General features: G+C 37.8%; 1 protein-coding gene across 1 annotated transcript in view; it reads right to left on the reverse strand.

The window, feature by feature from the left end:
- The window catches only part of LOC134732552 (laforin-like), a 267798-nt gene extending 244153 nt beyond the window's left edge, over positions 1 to 23645 (reverse strand). Inside the window, exon 1 of the mRNA XM_063618487.1 lies at positions 23213 to 23645. Within this exon, the coding sequence (XP_063474557.1) occupies positions 23213 to 23605 (393 nt within the window). The 5' untranslated portion in view covers positions 23606 to 23645. The remainder of the gene's footprint in view (positions 1 to 23212) is intronic.
- Between the last annotated feature and the right edge of the window lie 3342 nt (positions 23646 to 26987).

Consider the following 26987-nt stretch of genomic DNA (forward strand, 5'->3'; position numbering starts at 1 on the left):
ACCTATGAAGTGGCTTGATGTTTTGCATAATTGTCTGTGTGATATTCAAGCATGGATGTCTTCAAATTTCCCTGAATTTAGTATAGATAAAATTGTGTTGCTACTGATTGGTTCTCCAGGATAAATGTTTAAAATGTAGTCTATGCTGGTAACCTTAAAAGAGTGATTTCTTTGCTCTAAAATCATACTTTTGACCTTAGGATTACTGCATAGGTGTGTGTGTGTGCACGTTTTATTAACCATACAGTCTTCTTTCTGTACTCATCCTGTGCGGATCTGTTACATAAAGATTTCCTGATTCCAGGAGAGTTTCTGCCACGATTTACAATCAGTGACCTCCACCTGCCACCTTTCAGTCTGATTCTAATAAGATTCTAAGTTCACAAAATCTTTCACACTCGGCTTTTCAACTCAAGAATCTATTCTTTTATGCATGAGAACTTTGAAATTACTGTTGATTTATAAGGTTTAACTAAAAAATTTATTTGTTTGATTTAGCCTTTTAAATATGTATTGTATCTTCTTTTATATGAAGTCCACATTTCACTGTGGGATGGACACATGAAGGACACTTCATAAATATAATTGGATTGATTGATAGGCCATGTGAAGTGTTTGCAGAATGTACTATTTTACAATAAGAGCGGCTATTAATGATTCCACAGTGACTTTGAGCTGTGAATAGATGTGTATCTAACATATCCTCTTACTAGGCAGCCGAAGAGTGTACAGTCTTTTAGATACTGCATTAAATAAATGGGGTAGAGAATAATATTCATATGAAATGGTCTCAATTCATTAGTCTGGTAAAGTTTAGGTATCACTTTAACTAAAAGGTATTCTGGATGATAACTGGTGCTTTCTTCAAGCTCTTTAAAGAAATGGGGCTTTACATTCTTGTTTGATGGCCTGAGAAATTTGAATTAGTTGAGTCTGCCTTAAATAGGAAAATGCATGTAATTGGTAGACCGTAACACAGAAAAATCTGAACATTAAAGGGACGGTCCCCGATGTATGATGGTTTGACTTATGATATTTGACTTTATGATGGTGCAAAAGTAATAACTATTATCAGTAAATATTACACTTTGAGTACCTATACAGTTGTTCTGTTTTTCACTTCCAGTATAGAATTCAGTAAGTTACGTGAGATATTTAACACTTTATTATAAAATAGGCTTTGTGTTAGATGATTTTGCCCAACTGAAGGCTAATGTAAGTGTTCTGAGCACATTTAAGAGAGGCTAGGTTAAGCAATGACGTTTGGTAAGACAGGTGTATTAAATGCATTTTCTCTTTATGATATTTTCAACTTACACTGGGTTATAGGGACTAACCCTATCACAGGTCTAGGAGCATCTGTGCTTACCTTGCCAGATACAGTTATGAGATTTCTGAATCTGTTCAAGCTTTCCCGCTAAGAATGTAAATACATATATTGGTTACAGATGGCTACCAGAATTGGTAAAATGCAGAACCACAAATGGTTTACAGAACTCTTGTATACATCCCTTCCAAGCTTACCTACTGAAATTACAAAACAGATATAATAAATAAAATGCTTAAAATGAGAAGTAGAGATGCAGAGATATGAAAAGGAACAATTAAGTTAAAAGCATTCACTATGTTACTTTCACATTCAGAAAGTACTTCTAAAATATGATGGTAAAACAAAAGGGCATATCTGTCTCTCAAGAACCTAAAAAGAGTAGCAATGAAAAACAAACAGCATACAATTCCTTTCCTTAAAAGCACAAATAAAAAAATGCAGAATACCTTTCACATATGCTTACAAAGATGCCTTGTGTATGCTGAGAAGACACGGTATATGGGTGACTGTAATAATCTCTTATCAAGCTATCCTCAATAAACAAAACCATGAAAGTCCTACAAGAATACAAAAGAATCCATTGGTAGATGGGAGGTATAGGAAATCAAGACAAAGAGTTTTTTAAAGTTTCAAAGCTTTAGCATAGCACTACAAACTGAATAAAGCAGGCTGAATACACCTCCCAGAGCATTATAAAACTTTTTACAATTTAAAGCCTTTAGGCTGGGCACACTGACTCCAAGTGTCCACAGACCTCGCTATATCCTACTGCTTTACCTCTATCCAACTTCACTTTAGGTTTTTTGACTGGCCTTTTGTGAAGATGGAAGATGAAATATGAGAAGGTTTGAGATTTTGGAAAAAAAGGTAAAAAGAGAGGGTGGGACGGAGGGTGTGAGGAAGAAAAGAAGGAAAGAATGGAAGGAAAGAGAAAAGATAAAAATAGAAAGAATGAAAGAAGAAAGGAAGACAGTGAAGAAAGAAATGGAAAATAAAACTTGAAAGGAAAAAGAGAAAGGATGGCAGGAAGGAAGTGAAGGGAGAGAGGAAAAGAAGGAAGGGGAGGAGGAAAGAAAAATCACTTATGTGGCTCAAAATAGCATGTTATATCAAATATATAAAATATTTTATAGCAAATATCTCAGTCAGTGTTATACGAGGGAATAATTTACTTCACCCAAATTAAGCAGTACTTCAATATTATTTAAATGCATATAAATGAAAACCAATTTTAATGTGCCCTCTATATATATTTCAAACCAGCACATTCTCAAACTTGCTGTCATAGTATAGAATACAGGGACAATGACATTTAAAGTTATTTGTTCAGAAAATTACAACCTGAAGCAGGAAAGAATGAATTCTTACATTATCATCAAAAGGAAATTTTATACCTGGGAAACTAAGAATGCTGGGAAAGTGTCAAAGCATCTGAGCCATTTATTATTATTTTTTCCTTACTATGCATAAAGTGAAGAGGTTCTGATATATAAATTGGTTTCTCACAATAAAATGAGCTGAAAAGGTAAAAAGAACAAACCAAGAAAAAATGATCTATTAGAAAAATCTTTAAACTTTGTCTCTTTGTCTTGGACTTGTGAAAAGGGGAAAAAGTGCACACCCACCCACACATCAGTGTGTATTCACTACACACAGCACTATTTGCATTTTTCCTTATCCAGTCAGGCAGTTTGTACATATTTAATATCCTTCTTTCATTTTCATGCCTATGAACAAGCAGGTACTACCAACACACATAGGAACAGGATGTCTTATGCATATACAATGTGTACCCAAAGACGAAAGTTTTGATGAAAACTTAGAAAACAAACATTCATCTCATTGGAATACAATTTGTGAATTTTTCAGCAGTTTCATGAAAAACTGAAAACTATTTGAGAATAAATGAGCAATTTCACACAACTCTAGTTTGCTTTCTCTTGGTTCCTGTTTTGCTCTGTTATGCATGGTCGAGAATCTTATAAAAGATGCCTTATATTACTGACCCAGCTCTTTCTGAAAGTGGTTTTGTCATCATTCAAGTCCTTAAAGAATAATATGAAAGTAAAAATATGGAAGTGTTTGCACTGAGGAAAATGAAAGTTGAAAGGCACAAAGGATGGGGAACATAGAGACTTGTGGATACTGACAGACATTCAACATCTAATGAACATTGCAAAATGGAACTTCAATAAAAAGAAATAGTCTGCTTTAGTGGAAAAAGAAGAATATCAGAAAATTATTCTTAGAAGAAATAGAGCAGATTTTGAGTTACTAAAGCATACAAAGGAGGATTATAGACTGTAGAATTCATAACTGAATTGGTAAAGGCATTACTTAATATAATATTTGGCCTAACACTAAAATGAAAATACATTATGTTCTAATAAAACTTGAGAATATGTTCAAAATTCAGTGGTAAAATAGGCTTTAGTACACCCAAAAGAATTTTTCTCTTTCAAAAGACTAGTGTTTGGATTAGGTTTTTTTTTTTTTTCCTTTTCTTTTCTCTTTTTCCTGAGGAGTGAGAATAGTAGTTTTCAGAAGGCTTGTTTCCTCCCTTAAACATCAAAGACGTTACCTTTTTGAAAAAGAATCATTGTAGATGAACCACCCCTTTTGCTTTGACTATAAAGGAAATGATAAAAGGAGAATTTTTAACCTTTGGCCCATCTTTCATTTCTTTAAATAAATAATGATTGAGGATATGAGAATTGATTGGTAGTCAGATCCTATGTTAAAATCTATGGGTATCAAGTCTGTCCCAAAGCAGTCATACAGATCAGATTGTGTTGGTTCATAAATTGATGAAGAAAAACCTCTAATCTGCCTCAGTAAGGGGAGCAAATATACTTGTACACCATTTTCAGAGGCGTGTGAACCAGAACAACTCCATTTTGAATGGGAGCTGGGTAAAATGAGGCTGAGACCTACTGGGCTATATTCCCAGGCATTCTAAGTCGCAGGATGAGATAGGAGGTCAGCACAAGATACAGGTCTTAAAGACCTTGCTGATAAAACAGTTTGCAGTAAAGAAGCCTGCTCTAACGCACTGAAACTAAGATGGCAATGACAGTGATCTCTGGTTGTCCTAACTACTACACTCCCATCAGTGCCATGACAGTTTATAAATGCCATGGCAATGTCAGGAAGTTACCTTAGATGGTCTAAAAAGGAGACATGAATACCAACTCTTGTTTAACATATCATCAAGAAATAACCATAAAAATAGGCAACTAGCAGCCCTCAGGGCTGCTCTGTCTATGGAGTAGCCATTCTTTTGTTTCTCTACTTTCCTAATAAATTTGCTTTCACTTTACAGATTTGCCCTGGATTCTTTCTTGAGCGAGATCCAAGAACTCTTGGGGTGTGGATCAGGACCCCTTTTCTGTAACACTGTCTCAAAGAAAGCCCCTCTTGCCCTCATTTGCCAACCTCCAAATCCAAAAAAAAGAGAATAATCAAATTCAAAAGATGGCATAATAATGTGGTAAGATATTAATACGTGAATGTATCTAAAGTGTCATGTTTGCAAAACTTTCTTAATTTTAGACTACGACATAAACTGTATTAGCTATAGTGACTAGAATATGACTTTATTCTGGTAAAAATGAATTTACTAGAAAAAATATTGCATGTGATTTTCTCTGTTAATGTTAATGATATTTTCACATTTGGTATTACATGAACGGGCCTTGGGAACTGCTGCTACATAACATGGATTTAGGACATATGCCTATTTTATCTGTAGTTTTAAAAGTAAAAGTTGCAATTTAGTGAGTACTCACTATGTGTCATACTCTAAGCCTTTCATAAGTTTTAAATTAGTAATTCCCATGATAATGCTATAAGATCTGATTATCTCAATTTTCTATATTTTAACACAGAGGCACAGAAAGGTTCACTGATTTGCACAAGATACAGAGCTAACAATGTCAGGCCTAGACACTAAATTCAGGCTGAATGGAGCAGAATCAGAGTTCCTAAAGCCTTGCTTTGCTGCCTCTAACACCTTAGTCATATTTAAAATTTGTTGAAGTTCTATAGTTAAAACAATTGTCGAGCCACTTGTCTACATATTTTAATAACTTTAATCAAATTTGATAAACCATGTTATATCTAACAACAAAGAACATAAGAGATAATGTTACAAAACACATCAGTGGCACTTTATCTGTTTTACCACCTACATTACATCATTTAAATCATTTTAAGTTATTATAAAACATTGGTTGTGGCAAGAATGCAAACATTTAGACACCATTATAAAGTGTTTTGAATGCAGTACGTATAGTATACGGCACTTTGTAAAACCTTAATTATGTGATAACCCTTTCAATCCTGTATCAAGCTCTTAGTTTTATAGACACACACAAAAAAATCTCTATTTCCTTAGGTTCCAAAATTTACAAGACACATGATGAAGGGGCCTATATTTTACAACTGTGCTGTCAAGAACCTCTTTACATCACTATTTTATTCTTCAGCAAAGATCAATAGAAGTCACTTATTGTGCTTTTTTGTGGGCGGAAATAGAAGGGAGATCATTGATGGGCATAATTCAAAATCACATACTGTGTGGGAAAGTATTTGGGAGTCACTGTAACAGTGAAAGTGGCAGGCTGTAAAAGTTATTTGGATTCATTTGAGGAAGAAAATGGCAGAATTAGCCACTCCACAAGACGGCTCTGTCTCTATAGACATTTTAATGGCTCTCTTTGATAAATGTAAATTTGCACAGTATTTCAAAATGTTTGAGTGATTTAAGTAATTTGTGTTTGAAGCATTTGCCTATACGTACTGCTAGTGCTTCCTAAAATCTTGAGGATGTAATAAAATTTGCTGAGCAACAGTATTTGGGTGTTTCAGAGAGGCCAGAAGAGAAACAATCTTTTAAAACATCATCAACAGTAGAAGTTGGGAGGTGGAATTAATTTATTGTAGAAAACATGGTCCCTGCATATAAAATGCATATAATGATTCTTTCAATTTCTTCCTCTAAACCATGTTCTATGTGTGTAATCAAAGTTTGTGATTCATCTCTTAGGCAATGAGTTAATTAAAATTAGTATGATACATGATCACAGTACAGTCACATAGTAGGCACAGATCTGACACCTAGTAGTCACAAAAAAGATTTATGTTGAATTAAATGAATACACTTCTATATGATATGGTATGATATGACATAATTAATTTTTATTGATATCTGCTATTTTTAGGGCAAAATGCTGATACTTTGTAAATATTACATGAGATGGGTGTTACTTAAGTTGCATAAATAACAAATCCCAAAATCATATTTTACATATTTATCAAAAGTCTTCCTTACCTATCATTTACCTTGTTTAATTATGACTCAATTTCTTTTTGGCATTGAACTAGTTTATTCTCCCTCACTTCTTAAAGATACGTTTGTTTATATATTTATATTCTATGTGGCCATGAAAGAATATTTAGTCTTTATTGATATGTTATCTTAATGATAATATATGCCCTCTAAAAACTATTAAGATATATTTTAAAACAAGTTGGCATAAAGAAAAGTGCCAGATAATTTACTTTACTACCTATTGGAGATTACATAACTCTAAGAAACGAGAGTGGCAGGCAACTAATTAAAGTAGAAAACAGCTAATAGAAAACTTTCAAGATGTTAATATACCAAAGAGAAAGCATGACACCATAAAATAGAGCATAAGCAGCTATTTGCAGTAGATGTCATACAAAGCAGAAATGTAACACAAGGAGACCCATCAGGGAGCCACACCGCAAAAGAAAATGTTTTCAGTGGAGACAGCTGAGTCCTCGAATAGAGTGCTGTGTTGCAGCCAAATTCCAAGGAAGTTCATGAAGAAGCAGCTGCCTTCTGAAGACAGAAGTGCAGTATCAATGAGTTGGACATTTGCTGACAACAGAAATCCAACAGGTCATTGTAAGAATAGTAATGAATTAGTCCAAAGTCTATGATTCCTTTTTGCTGTGCCCTCTAAGTGGACTTCCCTGTAATTGTTTAAACAATCAAAATTTAGAACACTGTAAGGACTCAAACATATTTCAAAGCTTTATAGAAGAGCAGTTGTGATATGTTTTCATAATCGTTTTACTGGAATCAGATAAAAAGTAAAGTTAATTACCTCCATTAGGTAACTGCAAAACCCAGACAACTTTTAAAAATAGTCCTGTTATTTCCAACTATCAAGTTAAGTGTAACCAAGGGTTGCTGATAGAGAACGACCGTAATTTATTTTTCTGAGTCTAATTTAACGTAAAGAATGATGAACTTATGAGGAGAAGTGGATAGATGATCAAATAGGTGTTGACCTATGATAGGCTCATTAACTGTCCCCACACTCTGACAACTACTGATGCCAGGCATCAATTTTATGTTTGTTGCTATTTTTAGAACACCTAGCATGCAGAGATTCTGAGGAGAAAAGTAAACCTTGAAAAACCTTGAGACAAGGGGAGTTTTGTCATCCCTAAATATTTTGAGACAGGAATAATACAGGGTGGTCACAGGTGAACAACAAAAAAATTCCTTCCAGGCAGCAGTTTCACGTGACTTGAGGCTATGGGTTGATGAGAACCTGAAAAATAGGGCGTGGATCAAGCTGGCTAAGACTGGCTGGACCCAACATAGCACTGGATTTGACTTAGGTTTCACCTAGGACCTCATTACACACTCACTAATATACAAAATCAGCAACCTACCTGCCCCGTGACAGTTCTGCGTAAACCTATATTTGGGGTAAACATGGGCGACATCACAGTTCCTAGAAATCTCTACCTTTTTCCAGGAATTTTCATGAATATTCTACCCCCTTGGTTAAATAAAGCCATAATGATAGAAATCTCAGCACATCTCTCTCTTGAGTATGCCTACACTCACCTTTCTTGAGTGTGTACTTTTCCCTGTACAATAAATCTCTGTAATTTCACTATTTTCAGACTCATCCTTCAATTCCTTCTCGCAATCTTGTCAAGCGCCTGGACACCAGGTGGGGTCGAGGTTCCACTAGCTTTTGGGGACCTCCCCCAGCCCACCACTGTTATCGTCACTTGTTCTTGTAGTAAACTGGAATTAGCTCCTCTGTCCCGAAGCAAAGTATGTTTATCAAGGCACTATAAATATCTTAAAATTCATATGGAAGATTATAATACATGTATTTTAAGTGACTCCAAAGTCATCTATAGTCTCTTTTGCTGTGTGTCTGTGTGTGTGTGTGTGTGTGTGTGTGTATAAACACATCTGTAGTAGGCTGAATAATGGTACCCAGAGGTTTCCAGGTCCTAATTTGTCCTGGGCCTGAAATGCAGCTACAATTGTCCTTATAAGAAAGAGGCAGAAGAACATTCTATTACAGCAGAGAGAGAAGGTGATGTGATGACTTCAGCAGAGAGAAAGATTTGAAATGCAACTCCGTTGGCTTTGAAGATGGAGGAAAGTGATGTGAATCAAAAAATGCAGATCTAGGCTGGTCGCAGTGGCTCACGGTTGTAATCCTAACACTTTGGGAGGGCGAGGTGGGTGAATCACCTGAGGTCAGGAGTTTGAGACCAGCCTGGCCAATATGGCAAAACCTCATCTACTAAAAATACAAAAATTAGCCAGGCGTGGTGGCACATTTCTGTAATTCCAGCTACTCAGGAGGCTGAGGCAGGAGAATCGCTTAAACCCAGGAGGCAGAGGTTGCAGTAAGCCGAGATTGCGCCACTGCACTCCAGCCTAGGCAACAGAGTGAGACTCCAACTCAAAAACAAAACGAAACAAAATGCAGATCTAGAAATTTTAAAAGGCAAAGAAATAAATTCTGGCACCAAAGTCTCAGTCCAGTGTAACCAATTACAGATTTCTGGAACTGTTGAGACAAAATCTGCATTGCTGTAAGCCACAAAGTTTATGGTAGCTAGTTACAACAGCCACAAGAAACTGTACAACACACATAAATATTTTCAAGATATTTAGAAATTGCCCAAGAAGAAGACTAGCCTAAACTAAGAGAATCAACAGTAATTCCCAACTATTAGTATGTATAAGAATTATCTTGCGAGTTTGTAGAATACCAGATTTCTCAACTTACCCTCAGTGAATCTGATATAATACAACTGAAGATAACCCATGAGGCTGCATTTCAGCAATCCCTTGCAGGTAATATTGAGAACATTGAAATACAGTGACACTGAGAGACGACAGGGACATGACTTCACATGACTCCTGGGTTGGATTCCTTGTTTTAATGATTAAACTGTGCATTTTGCCATTTAATAGGCTGGCTGGATAAAGGGTCTCTTCCTCCTGTTTCTTTCCTTCCTTTTCTTCCTCTTTCTTTACTTCCCAGAGTTTCTACTCCCTGATATCTGGTAAACTTTAATGCTATGTTTATGAAATTTTAGATGTATGACAACCAGCAACCAGAAGCCTATTAAAGGTTAAACAATATAAAAATATTTTTGTTCTGTCATATATGTGAACTTTTAAGGTAAGAGTATAAATATTTTCGCCCTACCTGTTTGAAATAAGGGATTTTGAGAAAATGTACATTTAGCTATGTAGATTGGAACTGTATAAAAATGACTATTTTTGAACTTAGATGTGTTTCTGAATCACTGATTTACCATTTATGTCTCTATTTAATTGCTATTAGATGCAGAAGTGCTCACATTTTTATATTCACTTTTTATTGTGAAAAACCTAGCATAAATTTATCATCTTCACCACTTTAAATGTGCAACGTGACAGTGATAAGTATGCTCATGTTGTTGTGAAACATATCTCCAGAACTTATTCATCTTGCAAATCTGAATCTTGTTAAATAACTTTCCTTTTCCTCCTACCCTCAGCCTTTTCTAACCACCATTCTGATACCTGTTTCTACCCGTGTTGTAGTATAGACAAGATTTCCTTCCTTTTTTAAGGCTGAATAATATTTCACTTTATGTATATACCATATTTTTCTTAACCATTCATTTATCCATGGACATTTGGGTTGCTTCCATATCATGGCTATTATGAATGGTGCTGATATTAACAGGTGCATGCAAATATATTTTCAAGATTCTGATTTCAGTTCTTTTAGATATAAACCCATAAGTGAGACTGCTGGATTATATGGTCATTTTATTCTTAATTTTTAAATGAAACTCCATACTATTTTCCATAGCAGTTGCACTATTTTACCATCACACCAACAGTGCACAAGGGCTCCAATTTATTCATAATCTCACCAAAAATTATCATTTTTTTTTAGTTGTCATTCTAATGGGTGTGAGGTGATATTGTGGGTATAATTTATAATATTCTGATGATCAGTGATGTTGAGCATTTTTTTACACTTGGTGGCCATGTGTATATCTTCTTTGGAAACATGTCTATTCAAGTCCATTGCCATTTTTTACTCAGGTTTTATGATTTGTTTTTATTGTTGAGTTGTATGAATTCTTTATGTATTCTAGATAGTAACTCATCAGATACATAATTTGCAAGTATTTTCTCCCAATCTATAGGTTGTGTTTTAACTCCTGGTTGTATTCTTTGATACATAAAAGTGTTTAAGTTTGAGTAGCCAACTTGTCTGTCTGTTTTCGTTGTCTGTGCTTTTGGTGTCATATCTAAGAAATTATTGCCAAGTTCAATGTCATGAAGCTGTTTCTCTATGTCTTATTTCTTATAGTTTTAGATCTTACATTTAGGTCCTTACTCTATCTTGCGTTCATTTTTTTATAAGTTGTAAGGTTTATTCCAAAAAACTGGCTCACATGATTGTGGAAGATGAGAAGCCCCACCATCTCGCCATCTGCAAACTGGAGACCCAGGGGAGTTGGTGTTGTAATTCCAGTCAAAGTCTGAAGGCTGAAAGCCACGGGAGCTGATGGCATAAATTTTAGTCCAAGGGCAGGAGAAGGACAATATTTTAGCTCAAGTAAGCAGGCAGGTAGGAGACGAATCTTTCTTTCCTCTGCTTTTCATTCTATTCAGGACTTCAAGCATTGAATGATGCCACACCCACACTGGGAAGAGCAACCTACTTTACTGTGCCTACCAATTCACATGTTAATCTCATCCAGAAACACCCTCATGGACACACCCAGAAATAAAGTTTAATTTGGGCACTTTGTGGCCCAGTCAAGTTGACATGAAAAATTAACCATCACAAAAATAACTTCATTATTTTAATGTTAATATCCAGTTTTCATGGCACTATTTGTTAAAGAGGATGTACTTTTCCCATTGAGTGGCCTTCGCATCCTTGCGAAGATCATATAACCATTTACATGAAGGCTTATTTCTGTGCTCTCTATTCTATTCCATTAGTCTTCTTGACTCCCTTTATGCCAATACCACACTGTTGTGATTAGTATAGTTTTGTAACATTTTTTCAAATCAGGGAATGAGTCCTCTACTTTAGTTCTTTTTTTTTTTTTTTTTTCAAAATTATTTAGGTATTAGGGGTCCCTTGAAATTCCTTATTAATTTTAGAATGATTTTTTCTAATTCTGCAAAAAAAGACTTGAGATTTTGATAAAAATTGGATTGAATACAGAGATCACTTTGGGTAGTATGAACACCTTAACAATATCACGTTTTCCAATCAATAAACATGGAGTTTTCTTTCATTTATTTGTGCCTTCTTTAATTTCTTTCAACAACGTTTTGACTATAAAACAAGTATACAAGTCTTTTGACTCCTTGGTTTCAGTTTATTCCCAAGTGTTTAACTTGTTTTGATGTTATTAAAAATGAAATTGAATTTCCTTTTTGGATTGCTCAGCATTAGTATATAGAAATAAAACTGATATTGGTGGTTTTATATACTGCAACTTTGCTGAACTTGTTTATTAGTTCTAACAGGTTTGTATGCGTGAAATCTTTAGAGTTTCTTTACATATAAAATCATTTAATCTATGGACACAAATATTTATACTTCTTTCTGATTTGGCTTCCTTTGATTTCCTTTTCTTGCTTAATAGCTCTATGACTTCTGGTACTAGGTTGAATAGAAAGGGCAACTATGACCATTCTTTCCTTGTTTCTGATTTCAGAGGTAAGCTCTTCAAGCTTTCACTGTTGAGTATGATGTTAGCTGTGAGTGTGTCATAAATGGTCTTTATTATGTTGAGGTAATTTCCTTCTTAGTTTGTTGAGTGTTTTTCACAGGCAAAAAATGTTAAATTTTGTCAAATAGTTTTTCTCCATCAAATTAGAAGATCATATGGTTTTTGGCCCTCCTTCTGAGACAGGCAGGCTGGCTGGTTTCTTGTTTTGATGCAGTTTAGAGAAAAAGAACAAAAGCCTCTTTCTCAAGCTGTAGCTTATCTGACTTCCAGCCAATCAGCAACAAAAGACCCAATAAATTATTAACCACAAGTTGCTGCTTTAGGCAGCTAAAGACTTTTCCAGGGCCCCACATGTGCAGTTAGATTCAACTTATAGTTACCCCTTTCCTAATTTTAATGTTAAAAATTACAACCTGGGTGGAGATTTAAAATCTTAATGTTACACACAATGTATGTATGAAGAAACTGGTAAAGCCACTGTGCAAGGGCTAGAAAAACTCCTTCTATACATGCCCTGACTAACCCCTTCCCTGTTGGAAGGCCCTATAAAACAATCCACAGACTACCCTCAGGGAACAGCCTATCCTTTCCCTTTTGAAGTGCTGACTTCCTTGTGCACAAGCTAAATAAATATTTGTCTTTCTCTTTGCTGCTATGTCTGGTAATCTCTCTTGAATTCTGTCCTGGGAGAGTACAAGAACCCGGGATGCCAATAACACTTCTGTTAACGAGATTTTCATATGTTGAATCATCCTTGTATGCCAGGAATAAATTCCACTTGGTCATAGCATATAATCCTTCTAAAGTGCTGTTGAATTCAATTTGCTAGCATCTTACTGAGAATTTTTTTTTCCAATATTTTTCAAGGATATTGGTCTGTAGTTTTCTTTTCTTGTATTGTCTTTGCTTGGTTTTGGTATTAGAGTAAACCTGGCCTCATAGGATGACCTTGGATTCCTTCTGTTTAAATTTTTGAAATTATTTTAGGAATACTAGTGTTAATTCCTCTTCAAATTATATATGGAATTCTCCAGTGATGCCATTTGATCCTGGGCTTTTCTTTCTTGGAAAGTTTTTCGTTACTGATTCAACCTCCTTACTTGCTATCCATTCTTGCACTGCTATATACATACCTGAGAGTGGGTAATTTACAAAGAAAAGAGGTTAAATTGGATGACGGTTCCACAGGCTGTACAGGAAGCACGATGGCTTCTGGGGAGGCCTCAGAAAACTTAGTCAATCACGGTGGAAGGCAAAGGGGAAGTAGGCGTGTCTTACATGGCCAGAGTAGGAGGAAGAGAGAAAGTGGGGAGGTGCCACCTGCTTTCACACAACCACATCTCAGGAGCACTCACTCACTATCACAAGAGGGGAATCCACTCCCTTGATCCAGTCACCTCCCACCAGGTCCTACCTCTAACATTTGGGGATTACAGTTCAGCAAGATATTTGGGTAGGGACACAGATCCAAACCATATCACTTGCTATTGGTCTGTTCAGATTTTCTATTTCTTCATGATTCTGTTTTTGTAGGTTTTGTGTATCTAGAAATTTATACATTCCTTCCAGGTTATCCAATTTGTTGGCACACAATTTTTCATAGTATTCTCTGATAATTTTTGTTTTTATTTCTGTGGCATTAGTTGTAATGTTCTCTCTTTTATTTCTGATTTCATATGAGTCTCCTCTATTTTTTTCTTAATTAAGGGTTTGTTTATTTTTTTGATCTTTAATAAAAGTGCTAAGCGTTTTTTTGGTCTTTTATCTGCTCTATTTTCTTTATCTCTGTTCTAATCTTTATTATTTCATCCTGCTAGCTTTAGATTTGGATTGCTCTTGTTTTATTCTATTTTCTTGAAGTAAAATTTAGGTTCTTCATTGGTCATTTTTCTTTATGTGCACATATATAGTTATAAATGTACATCTTAGCAGTACTTTTGCTGCATCATAGAAGTTTTTGTATGTTGTGTTTTCATTTTCATTTGTCTCAGGGTGTTTGCCAATTGTCCTTGTAACTTGTTTTTTGACCCAGTTTTTCTTGTACTGTTGAATTCTAGTATCATTGTATTAAGAACAGAAAAGACACTTTGTATGATTTTATTCTTAAATTTGTAAAGACTTGTATTGAGTGTCTACATGTAGTCTAACCTGGAGAAAGGTACATGCGTAGTAGAGAAAAATGTACATTATTCTGTTACTGAGTATAGTGTGCTGTATACGTTTGTTAGGTCACTTTGGTCTATAGTGTTTATTTCTGTATTTCCTTATTAATCTTCATTCTGGTTGTGATATCTATTATTGAAACTGATATTAACGTTTTCTACTGTTATTTTCTTGTTTATTTCTCCATTCAATTTTGCCAAACTTTGTTTTATATATTTAGGAGAGCTGAGGTTTGCTACATAAACATTTGTAATTGTTTTATCTTCTTGGTGAATTGGCCCTTTTATCTTTATACACTATCCTTCTTTGTTTCTCATAAAACTTTTAAAGTTTATTTTTCTGCTCTTGGTATAGCCACATTTGCTCTCTTTGTTTTTATGAGATATCTTTTTTTCACCTTTTCATTTTTAGCCTATGCATGTCCTTAGATCTGAAATGCATCTCTTGTATAAAATACATAATGTGATCTGGGTTTTTCTCTCTCTCTCTCTTTTTTTTTTAATGGAGTCTCACTCTGTTGCCCAGGCTGGAGTGCAGTGGTGTTGTCTCGGCTCACTGTAACCTCCGCCAGCAAGGTTCAAACAATTCTTCTGCCTCAGCCTCCCAAGTAGCTGGGATTACAGGCACCTGCCACTGTGCCTGGCTAATTTTTGTAGTTTTAGTAGACACGGGGTTTCACCATGGTGGCCAGGCTGGTCTTGAACTCCTGACCTTATGATCCACTTGCCTCTGCCTCCCAAAGTGCTGGAATTACAGGCATGAGCCACTGCTCCTGGCCTGATCTGGGTTTTCATATCCATATAACCAATCTATGTCTTTTGACTAGGCAGTTTAATCCATTTATATCTGTAGTAATTAATGATAGGGAAAGACTTACTATAGCCATTTAAAAATTGTTTCCTTTTTGTCTTACAGCTTTTTTTGTCCTTCAACAGTGCTTTTTTGGCATTTTATTGATTTTTTTTTCTTGGTAATTTGCTTTGATTCTCATTTCCTTTGCGTATATTCTACAGATAGTTTCGCTGTTGTTAACACTGCAATGACATAATACATCTTAAAATTGTAGTACTGCATTTTAAACCATTATTGACTTAATTTCAATTGTATATAAGTACTCTAGTCTTTTTGGTTATACCCTCCCCTACTCATGCTATTAATGTCACAAATCACAAATCACATCTATAGATGACATCTATATATATATATGTATACACAGGGAAAGAGAGATGTGATTTGTGTGTATATATATATATACACACACACAAATATATATTTGTATATATGTACACAAATATGTATATTTGTGTGTATATATATACAAATCTATTAATATGGATTTATAGATTTTTCTCTATTTTTGCCATTTAAGTTCTATGCACCAAAATTATAATAATACTGGCTACTAAATTTTTACATGTATTTACCTTTACTAAAGAGTCTTATATTTCCATACAGCTTTATGTTTTTGTGGACTATTCTTTTATTTCAACTTGAAGAACTCCTTTTAGCATTTCTTGTAAGCAGGCCTAGTGACAATGAACTCCCTCAGTTTTCATCCATTTGGAGAAATCCTAACTTCTCCTTCTCCTGAAGCATAGTTTTGCCAGATACAGTAACCTTGGCTGCAATTCTTTTTCTCTTTTTTCTTTCAGTACTTTGACTGTATCATCCTACTCCCTCCTGGCCAGCAATATTTTTTCAGAAGTTCATTGATAATCTTATAAAAACTTACTTGTTTGTGATGAGTAACTCTATTTCTGCTTTCAAGATTGTCTTTGTCTCCGACTGTAGACAGTTTGATTATAATGTATCTACTTATGGGTCTCTGAATTTATATAATTGAAGTCATTTGAACTTCCCATATTTATATTTCTATTTCTTTCCTCAGATTTAAGAAGTTTTCAGGCATTACTTCTTCAAATAAGCTTCCTGCCTATTTCTCTCTTTCTTCTTCTGAGATCATCATAAATCACATATTGGTCTACTTGGTGGCATCTTATAAGCCCTTTAGGCTCTACTCTCTTTTATTTTTTTTATTCCTTTTGCTCTTTTAACTCAATGATTCTAAATGACCTGTCTTCAAGTTTGCTATTTCTTCTTTCTGATCAAGTCTGCTGTCGAACCTCTTGATGAATGTTTTTAGCTCAGTATTGTCAAACCTAGAATTTATATTTGGTTCTATTTTATTGTTTCCATCTCTTTGTTGATATTCTCATTTTCTTCCTGCATCATTTATCTGATTTTATCCAGTTGTCTACCTGTGTTCCTTTAGCTCATTGAGTGTTTTTATAATAGTTATTTTAAATTTTTAGGCAGCTCTTAGATCCACATTCCTTTAGGGTCAGTTCCTAGAGTTTTATTTTGTTCCTTTGATTGACTATGTTTTCTTTTTCTTTTTTTTTTTTTGTATGCCTTGTAATTTTTTTTTACTGGGATTTGGGAATTTGAAAACACCCATCTTTTCCAGTCTTTGTGTACTGGCTTTGTGCAGGTGAATACCATTCCATTTGTGAATAGTGTTACAGTAAACAGGAGAGTGCAATCTCTTTGACAACATGCTTATTTCCTTTCTTTCATGTATATACTTAGCAGTGGGACTGCTGAATCATGTGGTAGCTGTATTTTTGTTTTTTTTGAGGAACCTCCAAACTATTCTCTATAGTGTTTGTACTAATTTACATTTCCACCAACAATGTACAAGGGTTCTCTTTTCTCCATATCCTCACCAGCATTTGTTATTGCCTGTCTTTTGGATAAAAGCCATTTTAACTGGGGTGAGATGATATCTCATTGTGGTTTTGATTGCATTTCTCTGATGATCAGTGATGGTGAGCACCTTTTCACATGCTTGTTTGCCATTTGTATGCCTTTTTTTTTTTAGAAATATCTATTCATACCTTTTACCCATTTTTAATAGATTTAATATATTTCTTTTTTTCCTACAGAGTTGTTTTAACTCCTTATATACTCTGGTTATTAATTCCTTGTCATATGAGTAGTTTGCAAATATTTCCTCCCATTCTGTGGGTTGTCTCCTCACTTTGTTGATTGTTTCCTTTGCTGTGCAGAAGCCTTTTAACTTGATGTGAACCCATTTGTCCATTTTTGCTTCAGTTGCCTGGGCTTGCAGGATATTACTCAAGTAATCTTTGCCCAGAACAATGCCCTGGAGAGTTTCATAATGGATTCTTTTAATTGTTTTATAGTTTGAGGTCTTAGATTTAAGTATTTAATCCTTTTTGATTTATGTACAGTGAGAGATAGGGATCAAGCTTCATTCTTCTGCATATCAATATCCAGTTTTCCCAGTACCATTTATTGAAGACACCATCCTTTATCCAATGTATGTTCTTGGCATCTTTGTCAAAAGTGAGTTCACTATTGATGTATGGATTTATTTCTGGGTTTTCTAATCTGTTTCATTGGTCTATGTGTCTCTTTTTATGCCAGTACCATGTGGTTTTGGTTACATAGCTCTGTAGTATAATTTGAAGTCAGGTAAAGTGATTCCTCTGGTTTTGTTCTTTCTGCTCAGGATAGCTTTGGCTATTTTAGGTCTTTTGTGGTTTCATATAAACTTTAGGATATATTTACTATTTGTGTAAGGAATGTTCTTGGTACTTTGATAGGGACTGCATTGCTTCTGTAGATTGCTTTAGGGTAGTATGGAAATTTTAACAATATTTATTCTTCCAACTCATGAACATGGAATATCCTCCCATGTTTCTATACCCTCTTCAATTTCTTGCATCAATATTTCATAGTTTTTATTGTGGGGATCTTCTATTGCTTTAGTTAAGTTTATTCTTAGGTATTTTATTTTACTTGTAGCTACTGTAATGAGATTACTTTCTTGACTTCTTTTTCAGATTGTTCACTATCTACTTATTATTGTATATTGATTTCACATCCTAAAACTTTACTGAATTTATCACTTTTAATGGGGGGTGTGTGTGTGTGTGTGTGTGTGTGGAGTCTTTAGGTTTTTCCAAATATAAGAGCATATCATCTGCAAAAGAGCATAATTTGATTTCTTCCTTTCCAATTTGGATGCCCTTTATTTGTTTCTCTTTTCTGAATGCTTTGTCTAAGATTTCCTGCTTGCTTTTGTTTTTAGCAGCTTCCAAACTCTGGCAACTATCTTGTCAGCTCTCTGAGTCAGGTGGGAAAGAAACTAGTCCCTTGGAGAACCCCTAGACCCATTAATCACATGGTCTACTCTTTTGTTGTACTACTTGGTCTCACAGTTCACTATTGTGTTCCCATTCCAAGGGAATATCCTAAGTTTAGTGGGTTTCTATCCAGTTGCTCTGGCTATGATACATGGGGGGAGGTGGGGGAGTGGGAGGAGGTCATAAACAGATGTGCCAATTGCTACCAATTTTTCTGCTGTTTTCACTGAAATCTAGTCCTGGTTTTCAAGGGCCTGGGTTTTGTAGCTTCTCAACCAGTTCCTAGAGTCCTCAGACGTATTCTTATCCATATATAATTGTTAACTTGGTGTTTCTGTGTGGGAAGAAGGGCCTGTAGCTTTCTTCCAGTCTTTCTATGTTGCTGCTGTTACTCCCATACGTGCTTAACACTTCCATATTTCTGCAATAGAAACACTTCTTTAAATGTTTTCTTAATCGTTTTTTCTCTCTTTAGTAATACTTAAGAAAAAGAATGTCTTAAGACAATACTGATTTGGATTTAATAAGATACATAAATTATATGACTTTACCTTAAAAACCTCTGTTCCTTTATTTATAAAATGAAGACAATAAAATTAGAACCAATTTCATAAAGTTAGTGAGGATTCAGTCAGATCATTTCTGCAACAAAGTACTTTTTAGCTATTCAGAAAATGTTTGTGCTTCCTCCTCCCCTCCACTGGCCCTCTAGCCTTCAGTGGAAAGAGCACATAATGTGATAAATGGTCTCACTTACAGTCACCTCCTTTATTAGATAATAGGTACTCTCTAGAAAACACTGGAAAACAACATATTCAGTAAGTCTTCAGATGAGACTGCAGGAATTTTCACTATATTTCACTTGAAGTAAAGATATTTTTGCACAAACCCTCAGAAAGGCAGGCTCAGTGCAAGAAGAATCTGAGCCCTAAAAATGTATTATTTATAATTCTTCTTACATTTTTCTTTCCTCCTTCTGTATATTCTATCAGGAAAGAGGGATAGGCTCCCTAATAGTTCCTACAAACCCTCTTCTTAATTCATAGAACAATAAGGACCTGGGCATTGAATCTCTCTATATAGGGCGAGAATTCACTTAATTGAATAACATTATGAGAAAACAATTTATTGGATGAGCTAGATTCTATATTAATAGTAGTTCAAATCAAGACAACTTGATTAAGTTATTTAATTGATGAAGTCAGAGAAAATGTTAGATTAATTCCGTAACAAAAACTGTAGGTCAGAGCAGGTTAAATGTTATCTAAACCGTAGAAGAAAACCTAGGCAATACCATTCAGGACATAGGCATGGGCAAGGACTTCATGTCTAAAACACCAAAAGCAATGGCAACAAAAGCCAAAATTGACAAATGGGATCTAATTAAACTCAAGAGCTTCTGCACAGCAAAAGAAACTACCATCAGAGTGAACAGGCAACCTACAGAATGGGAGAAAATTGTTGCAATCTACTCATCCGACAAAGGGCTAATATCCAGAATCTACAAAGAACTCAAACAAATTTACAAGAAAAAACAAACAACCCCATTAACAAGTGGGCAAAGGACATGAACAGACACTTCTCAAAAGAAGACATTTATGCAGCCAACAGACACGTGAAAAAATGCTCATCATCACTGGCCATCAGAGAAATGCAAATCAAAACCACAGTGAGATACCATCTCACACCAGTTAGAATGGCGATCATTAAAAAGTCAGGAAACAACAAGTGCTGGAGAGGATGTGGACAAATAGGAACACTTTTATACTGTTGGTGGGACTGTAAACTAGTTCAACCATTGTGGAAGTCAGTGTGGCGATTCCTCAGGGATCTAGAACTAGGATTACCATTTGACCCAGCCGTCCCATTACTGGGTATATAAAGGATTATAAATCATGCTGCTATAAAGATACATGCACACGTATGTTTACTGCGGCACTATTCACAATAGCAAAGAGTTGGAACCAACCCAAATGTCCAACAATGATAGACTGGATTAAGAAAACATGGCACATATACACCATGGAATACTATGCAGCCATAAAAAAGATGAGTTCATGTCCTTTGTAGGGACATGGATGAAGCTGGAAACCATCATTCTCAGCAAACTATCGCAAGGACAAAAAGCCAAACACCACATGTTCTCACTCATAGGTGGGAATTGAACAATGAGAACACATGGACACAGGAAGGGGAACATCACACACCGGGGCCTGTTGTGGGGTGGGGGGATGGGGGGATGGGGGAGGGATAGCATTCGGAGATATACCTAATGCTAAATGACGAGTTAATGGGTGCAGCACACCAACATGGCACATGTATACATATGTAACAAACCTGCACGTTGTGCACATGTACCTTAAAACTTAAAGTATAATAAAAAAATAAAAATAAAAATAAAATAAATAAAGCAAAACCAAGGAATCATGAACAATTCTAACTTTTGGAATGGAAAATAGCTTATACAATGGTTTTGGCTAATTCTAATTGAGACCAAATCTGTGTGGCATATTTTATGATTCACTTATGATACGAAAAGGAAGTGCTAGAAAAGGCATGGTCCCTTAAAATGACAGGGAAGGGGGAAGGGAAATGCTGGGTAGGGGAGGGTGTGGTCCCTGGCTAGGGCTCCACCCCTGGGCCTGTGGCCATGGACCTAGGTGAGGACAGGCATTTTGTTTTCCTGCCCAAATGTTGCATTTCCCGAGACCACCCTGGCCTGGCACACCCCCATCTTGTGCCTATAAAAACCCAAGACCATAGAAGGCAGACACACAGGTAGCTGGGCATCGAGAGGAGCATATCGGCAGAAGAAGACACAAACGGCTGGATGTCGAGAGGATGTTGAGGGGGCCACAGCAGTGTTAAGTGCACACCACCAGACGCTGGCAGGCCAGCAGGCCACTGACTGGCAGAACGACAGGGAGTTTGGCTGGGGCAGTGGGAGGAGAGCCCGGCCACCAAACAGCCCGACTCCAGGGGAAACCATCTCCCTTCTGCCTCCCTGATCTGCTGAGAGCTACTTCCACTCAAAAAAACCCTTGCACTCATTCTCCAAGCCCACGTGTGATCTGATTCTTCCGGTACACCAAGGCAAGAACCCCGGGATACAGAAAGCCCTCTGTCCTCGTGAATAGGCAGGAGTCTAATTGAGCTGACTAATACAAGCTGCCTACAGACAGCTAAACTAAAAGAGCACCCTGTGACACATGCCCATTGAGCTTCAGGAGTAAGCCCCAGTAAACAGTCACCCCTACACACTGCCGCGGGGTGAGAGCCCCACAGCCTGCCCGTCTGTTTGCTTCTCTAGAGGTTTCAGCAGTGGTGCACTGAAGAACTGAGGCACAACGCATCGCAAGCCCTGTTAGGGGGCCAAGGGACCTTTTCCCCTTTCAACTGGGGCTTATCTGGGATCCTGGAAGGTGAGTATGAACGAATGTGAAACTACTGGGTCTGCCTCTCTTCCAAAATCCTGCCATCTCTGTCTCTTTCCTGCAGGTAAGAGGCTCTACTTTTCTTCATGGAGTTTAAAAACTCTGCCCTAACTGGGTGGGTCAAAAGCCCCGGACCTTGTCTCTTTTCTCCCTCTCACATGGTTTAAAATGGCTCATATCGCTTTCTTTATAATGTTAAGAGTTTTGCTACAGGCTGCAGTAATGTTACTAAGTAAAATGACTGGCTCAGCTGCCAAAGGTGCAAAACAGACAAATTGTTCCTAAAGGTGCCATGTATGCCTCCACCTTGACAGCCGCAGGCACCCATGGCGCAGGGCATCTTCTGTTACCCTTTCTCTTCTCACCTCGGGTGCCTGGGCATGCGCGCAGCAGGCAAAGTCCAAGCCCAACATCCATGAGAGGTGCAAAAGGAAGCTGAGGCAACAGTCGGGACCCTATAGGGTGCTTCTTACCCACTGCAGCAACAGAACCTTTCCTACCCTGGCCAAGGAATTCAACCTGATCCAAACTGGGGGAAGGATGGCAAAGTTATGACTATTAGAGGGGCCCACTTGCACTGAGCAAGGTGTTCTTCTCCAAACATCTCCCTGTTTTGCCCCTTTAACTGTTTTTCTCTTTTTTTCCTTTTCTAAATGAGAGCCCCTCCACCCCGTGCCCCACTCTGTTCCTGATAGGGAAGTTAATGGAGGAACAACTCCTGCTGGCTGAGAAATGCAAATCCGGCAGGGCACATTTGAGATGCTCTAAACAAATACAGACTCTAAAACATCTTTTCAGTACCAAACTCAATTCCAAGCTTTAGGCTGCGGACCTAGAAAGCAAAAGCAGGTCTGAGGGATCCAAACAACAGGCACAATGTAAAGGAGTGGGACCAATTCCTGCTCAGTGAGCTCCACCCCACAGAAGGAGGACATGCTCCATGCATAAACAGGCCTAAGGAACTCAAAGTTTGCCAACATCAGGGAGAAACGGAGGCACAGGTGAGGGTGGTTAATTCCTATTCTCCAGGTTTTCCCTGTTTCATGGGTACATACCGCATCAGGACCCATAGCCGGCATCTGCCAAGGTCGTTTTGAGAGGTGACAACGTGCTGGCGGCCCTCTCTCGCTCTCAGCACCTCCTCGGCCTTGGCGTCCGTCCCCTCTGGCCACTCTTGAGGAGCCCTTCAGCCTGCCGCTGCACTGTGGGACCCCGTCTCTGGGCTGGCCCAGGCTGGAGCCGACTCCCTCTGCTTGCGGGGAGGTGTGGAGGGAGAAGCGTGGGCGGGAACTGGGGCTGCACGCGGCGCTCGAGGGGCAGCGTGAGTTCCGGGTGGGCGTGGGCTCCGCTGCCGGCACTCGGAGCGGCAGGCCGGTGCCGCCAGCCCCGGGCAGTGAGGGGCTTAGCACCTGGGCCAGCAGCTGCGGAGGAGGAGCTGGGTCCCCCATCAGTGCCGGCCCGCCGGCACTGCGCTCGAATTCTCGCGGGCTTCAGCTGCCTCCCCGCGGGGCAGGGCTCAGGACCTGCAGCCCGCCATGCCTGAGCCTCCCCGCTCCCGTGGGCTCTTGCGCCGCCGCCGGAACTTCCGCAATGAGCGCCGCCCCCTGCTCCGCGCGGGGTCCCATTGACCGCCCAAGTGCTGAGGACGGCGGGCGCACTGAACTCTGCGTCTAGCTCAAGGTTTGTAAATGCACCAGTCAGCACCCTGTCAAAATGGACCAATCAGCTCTCTGTAAAACAGAACAATCAGCTCTCTGTAAAATGGACCAGTCAGCAGGATGTGGGTGGGGCCAGATAAGGGAATAAAAGCAGGCTGCTGGAGCCAGCAATGGCAACCCACTCGGGTCCCTTTCCACACTGTGGTAGCTTTGCCCTTTCACTCTTTGGGTCCACACTGCGTTTGAGTTATAACACTCTCGGCAAAGGTCTGAAGCTTCACTCCTGAGGCCAGCGAGACCACAAACCCACAGGGAGGAATGAACAACTCCAGACACGCCGCCTTAAGAGCTGTAACACTCACTGCGAAGGTCTGCAGCTTCACTCTGGAAGCCAGCGAGCCCACGAGCCCAGCAGAAAGAAGAAACTCCGAACGCATCCAAACATCAGAAGGAACAAACTCCGGACACACCACCTTTAAGAACTGTAACACTCACTGCGAGGGTCCATGGTTTCCTTCTTGAAGCCAGTGAGACCAAGAACCCACCAATTCCGGACACAATTGGGGCTCAGAGACAAGAGGTGGAAAGTGAAAAGGGGATCTGGCTTTCTAAACTCTCCATCACATGCTGTTTTCTCTGAAAGAAGGAGGGGAATGAGGGACACCTGTATTCCCTGTCTTTCAGAATGAGCAACCAGTTCTCTTCGCCACTCCCATCTTCTACTCTTTGGGAGTGTGTCCTGAACAACTGGGACTGCTTTGACTTTCAGAATCTGGAGGAAAAATGGCTTACAGCCCTCTGCGCAAACGTTTGGCCAAATGATTATTTACAGGAAGGACTGGTGGCCTCAGAAAGTGACCATTCACCTTCCACAGGATGTTGAGGGGAATCACGCCAGCAGAAAAGCACACCAACAGGTGCTCGCAGGTCAGCAGGCCACTGACTGGCAGAATGACATGGAGTTTGGCTGGGGCAGTGGGAGGAGAGCCTGGCCACGGAGCAGCCCAACTCCAGGGGAAAAACCGTCTCCCTTCTGGCTCCCGCATGTGCTGAGAGATACTTCCACTCAATAAAACCTTGCACTCATTCTCCAAGTGCATGTGTGATCTGATTTTTCCGGTACCCCAAGGCAAGAACTCTTTGAGATACAGAAAGCCCTCTGTCCTTATGATAATGCAGGGATCTAATCGAGCCGACTAACACAAGCTGCCTACAGATGGCTAAACTAAAAGAGCACCCTATAACACATGCCCACTGGGGCTTTAGAGGTAAGCCCCAGTAAACATTCACCCCTAGACACTGCCGTGGGGTGAGAGCGCCACAGCCTGCCTGTCTGTTTGCTCACCTAGAGCTTTGAGCAGCGGGGCACTGAAGAAGTGAGTCACACCCCCGTCACATGCCCTGCGAGGGAAACAAGGGAACTTTTCCCATTTCACTTTTAGTTACCAAAAATATTTCTCTTCTAATTTAATTACAGGTTATTTAGAAATGGAAATGATTATTTCCTTGAAAAATGCTGTTTTGTGAGCATTGTATTAATAGTGTTTTGCAACCTTAGAACCTAAATTAATATAAAACACGCTATTCCAGTCTCCCAAAATAATGTTTAATATTCTTTACGTGAAGTTGTTTAGAATAAAACAAATTTAACTCAAAAGTACTAATGTGTATACATTCTTTCACACGTCTTTAGAAGAACTACTGGTGAGTAGTAACACAGCTGTCTCTGAGATCAACATGTAGGCGCTTATGATCCCTACAGATCAGTTCATTTCAGTGGCCCTTTCTCCATCAACAGCGTGACTCCTTTTTCCTAGCTTCTAAATTCAGTACCTTCAAGTAATCTTTGATTTTGGGCTCCCTTTCCCTGTATGTTCAATAATTTGCCATTTAATAATTCACCAAGTTTTATTTAAAATATCTCTTGTATTTCTTCCTTATTTCTCTTTCAACTGCCGCTATTCAAGCCCAGGTTCACATATGGAATTACTGCAATAGCTTCTGGATTAGTTTTCCTCTCCAGCCTTCCCCTCTCATTATTTCTGTATCCAATGACATAGTAACATTTCTAAATTACTATTTTCATCATGCTACTTCTCTGCAAAAAAACTTTCTATGGTTGTCCTTGTGGGATAAATTCAAATTCCTCAGCCAGGCATGAAATCTCCTCCACCAGCTGACCCTGTTTACTCATTCAACAAATATTTACTGAGAATTGACTGTGTGTTTAGCATTCTCAGTCTCTTATAACTCCAAATACCTTAAAGGATTTTACTGTCTTGTTGGAGATTTGTGAAAAGATTCAAGATAAGTTAAATAAAAGAGCCAGATAGCAATTTAAGAGTTTCTGTAAGACAATATGTGTGTGTGTGAGTGTATACTTGTACATACATATATTTGATAAATATTATATATTGACTGTCACCAATTCTATGGTTTTCTACTGCATTATAGTTATTGCAGTTTATAATGCATATTTAGATATGCTTTCTTAATTCTTCTGCACAATAATTAGAAATAGAGACAAATTGGTGTTAAAATGAAAAAGAAATGTGTGCCAATAAATAAAATATATTTGTCTAAAATCTTAAGAGATAGAACTAAATTCACATATATCAGATTTATGACTTATTATTTTGTCTGTTAATGCAAATGTTATAAATTTATTTTTTACATTACTATAACCATAAATATTACAATATATATATATAAAACACACTGCACATTTTCTCTTTCTGGGCACATGGGATATCTGTAAGCCTGTGTCACCCATTTCCCTTGAAGCTAGTTTGGGTTGCATGACTGAGTTCTGGCCAAGGTATGTGGACAGAACTGAGATGGGTCCCTTTTGGATCTATTCTTTATACTTTCTACTGTTTCCTAGACTTCTCTTCACCTGTTGGTGTATCTTTGAAGTTCCCTGTTTCTGATGGCTTAGCCACCAATATGGGAGAAGACTGTCTGACCTGCTTCAGACTTTGCATGTGTAAGAAGTCAACTGTATTTCATTAAGTCACTGAAACTTCTGAGTTCTTTTTGTTACTGCAGCATCCTAACAGGCATGTTCTGTATTGAATGCAAATTCTAATGTTAGTTTTCATGCTACGACTTTTAAAATGCTCAATAAAATTCACTAGAAAATGAACAAGAATGCTATTAAAGACAACCTTGT

Source organism: Symphalangus syndactylus, chromosome 15 (assembly GCF_028878055.3).
Source record: "Symphalangus syndactylus isolate Jambi chromosome 15, NHGRI_mSymSyn1-v2.1_pri, whole genome shotgun sequence".
Lineage (NCBI taxonomy): Eukaryota > Metazoa > Chordata > Mammalia > Primates > Hylobatidae > Symphalangus > Symphalangus syndactylus.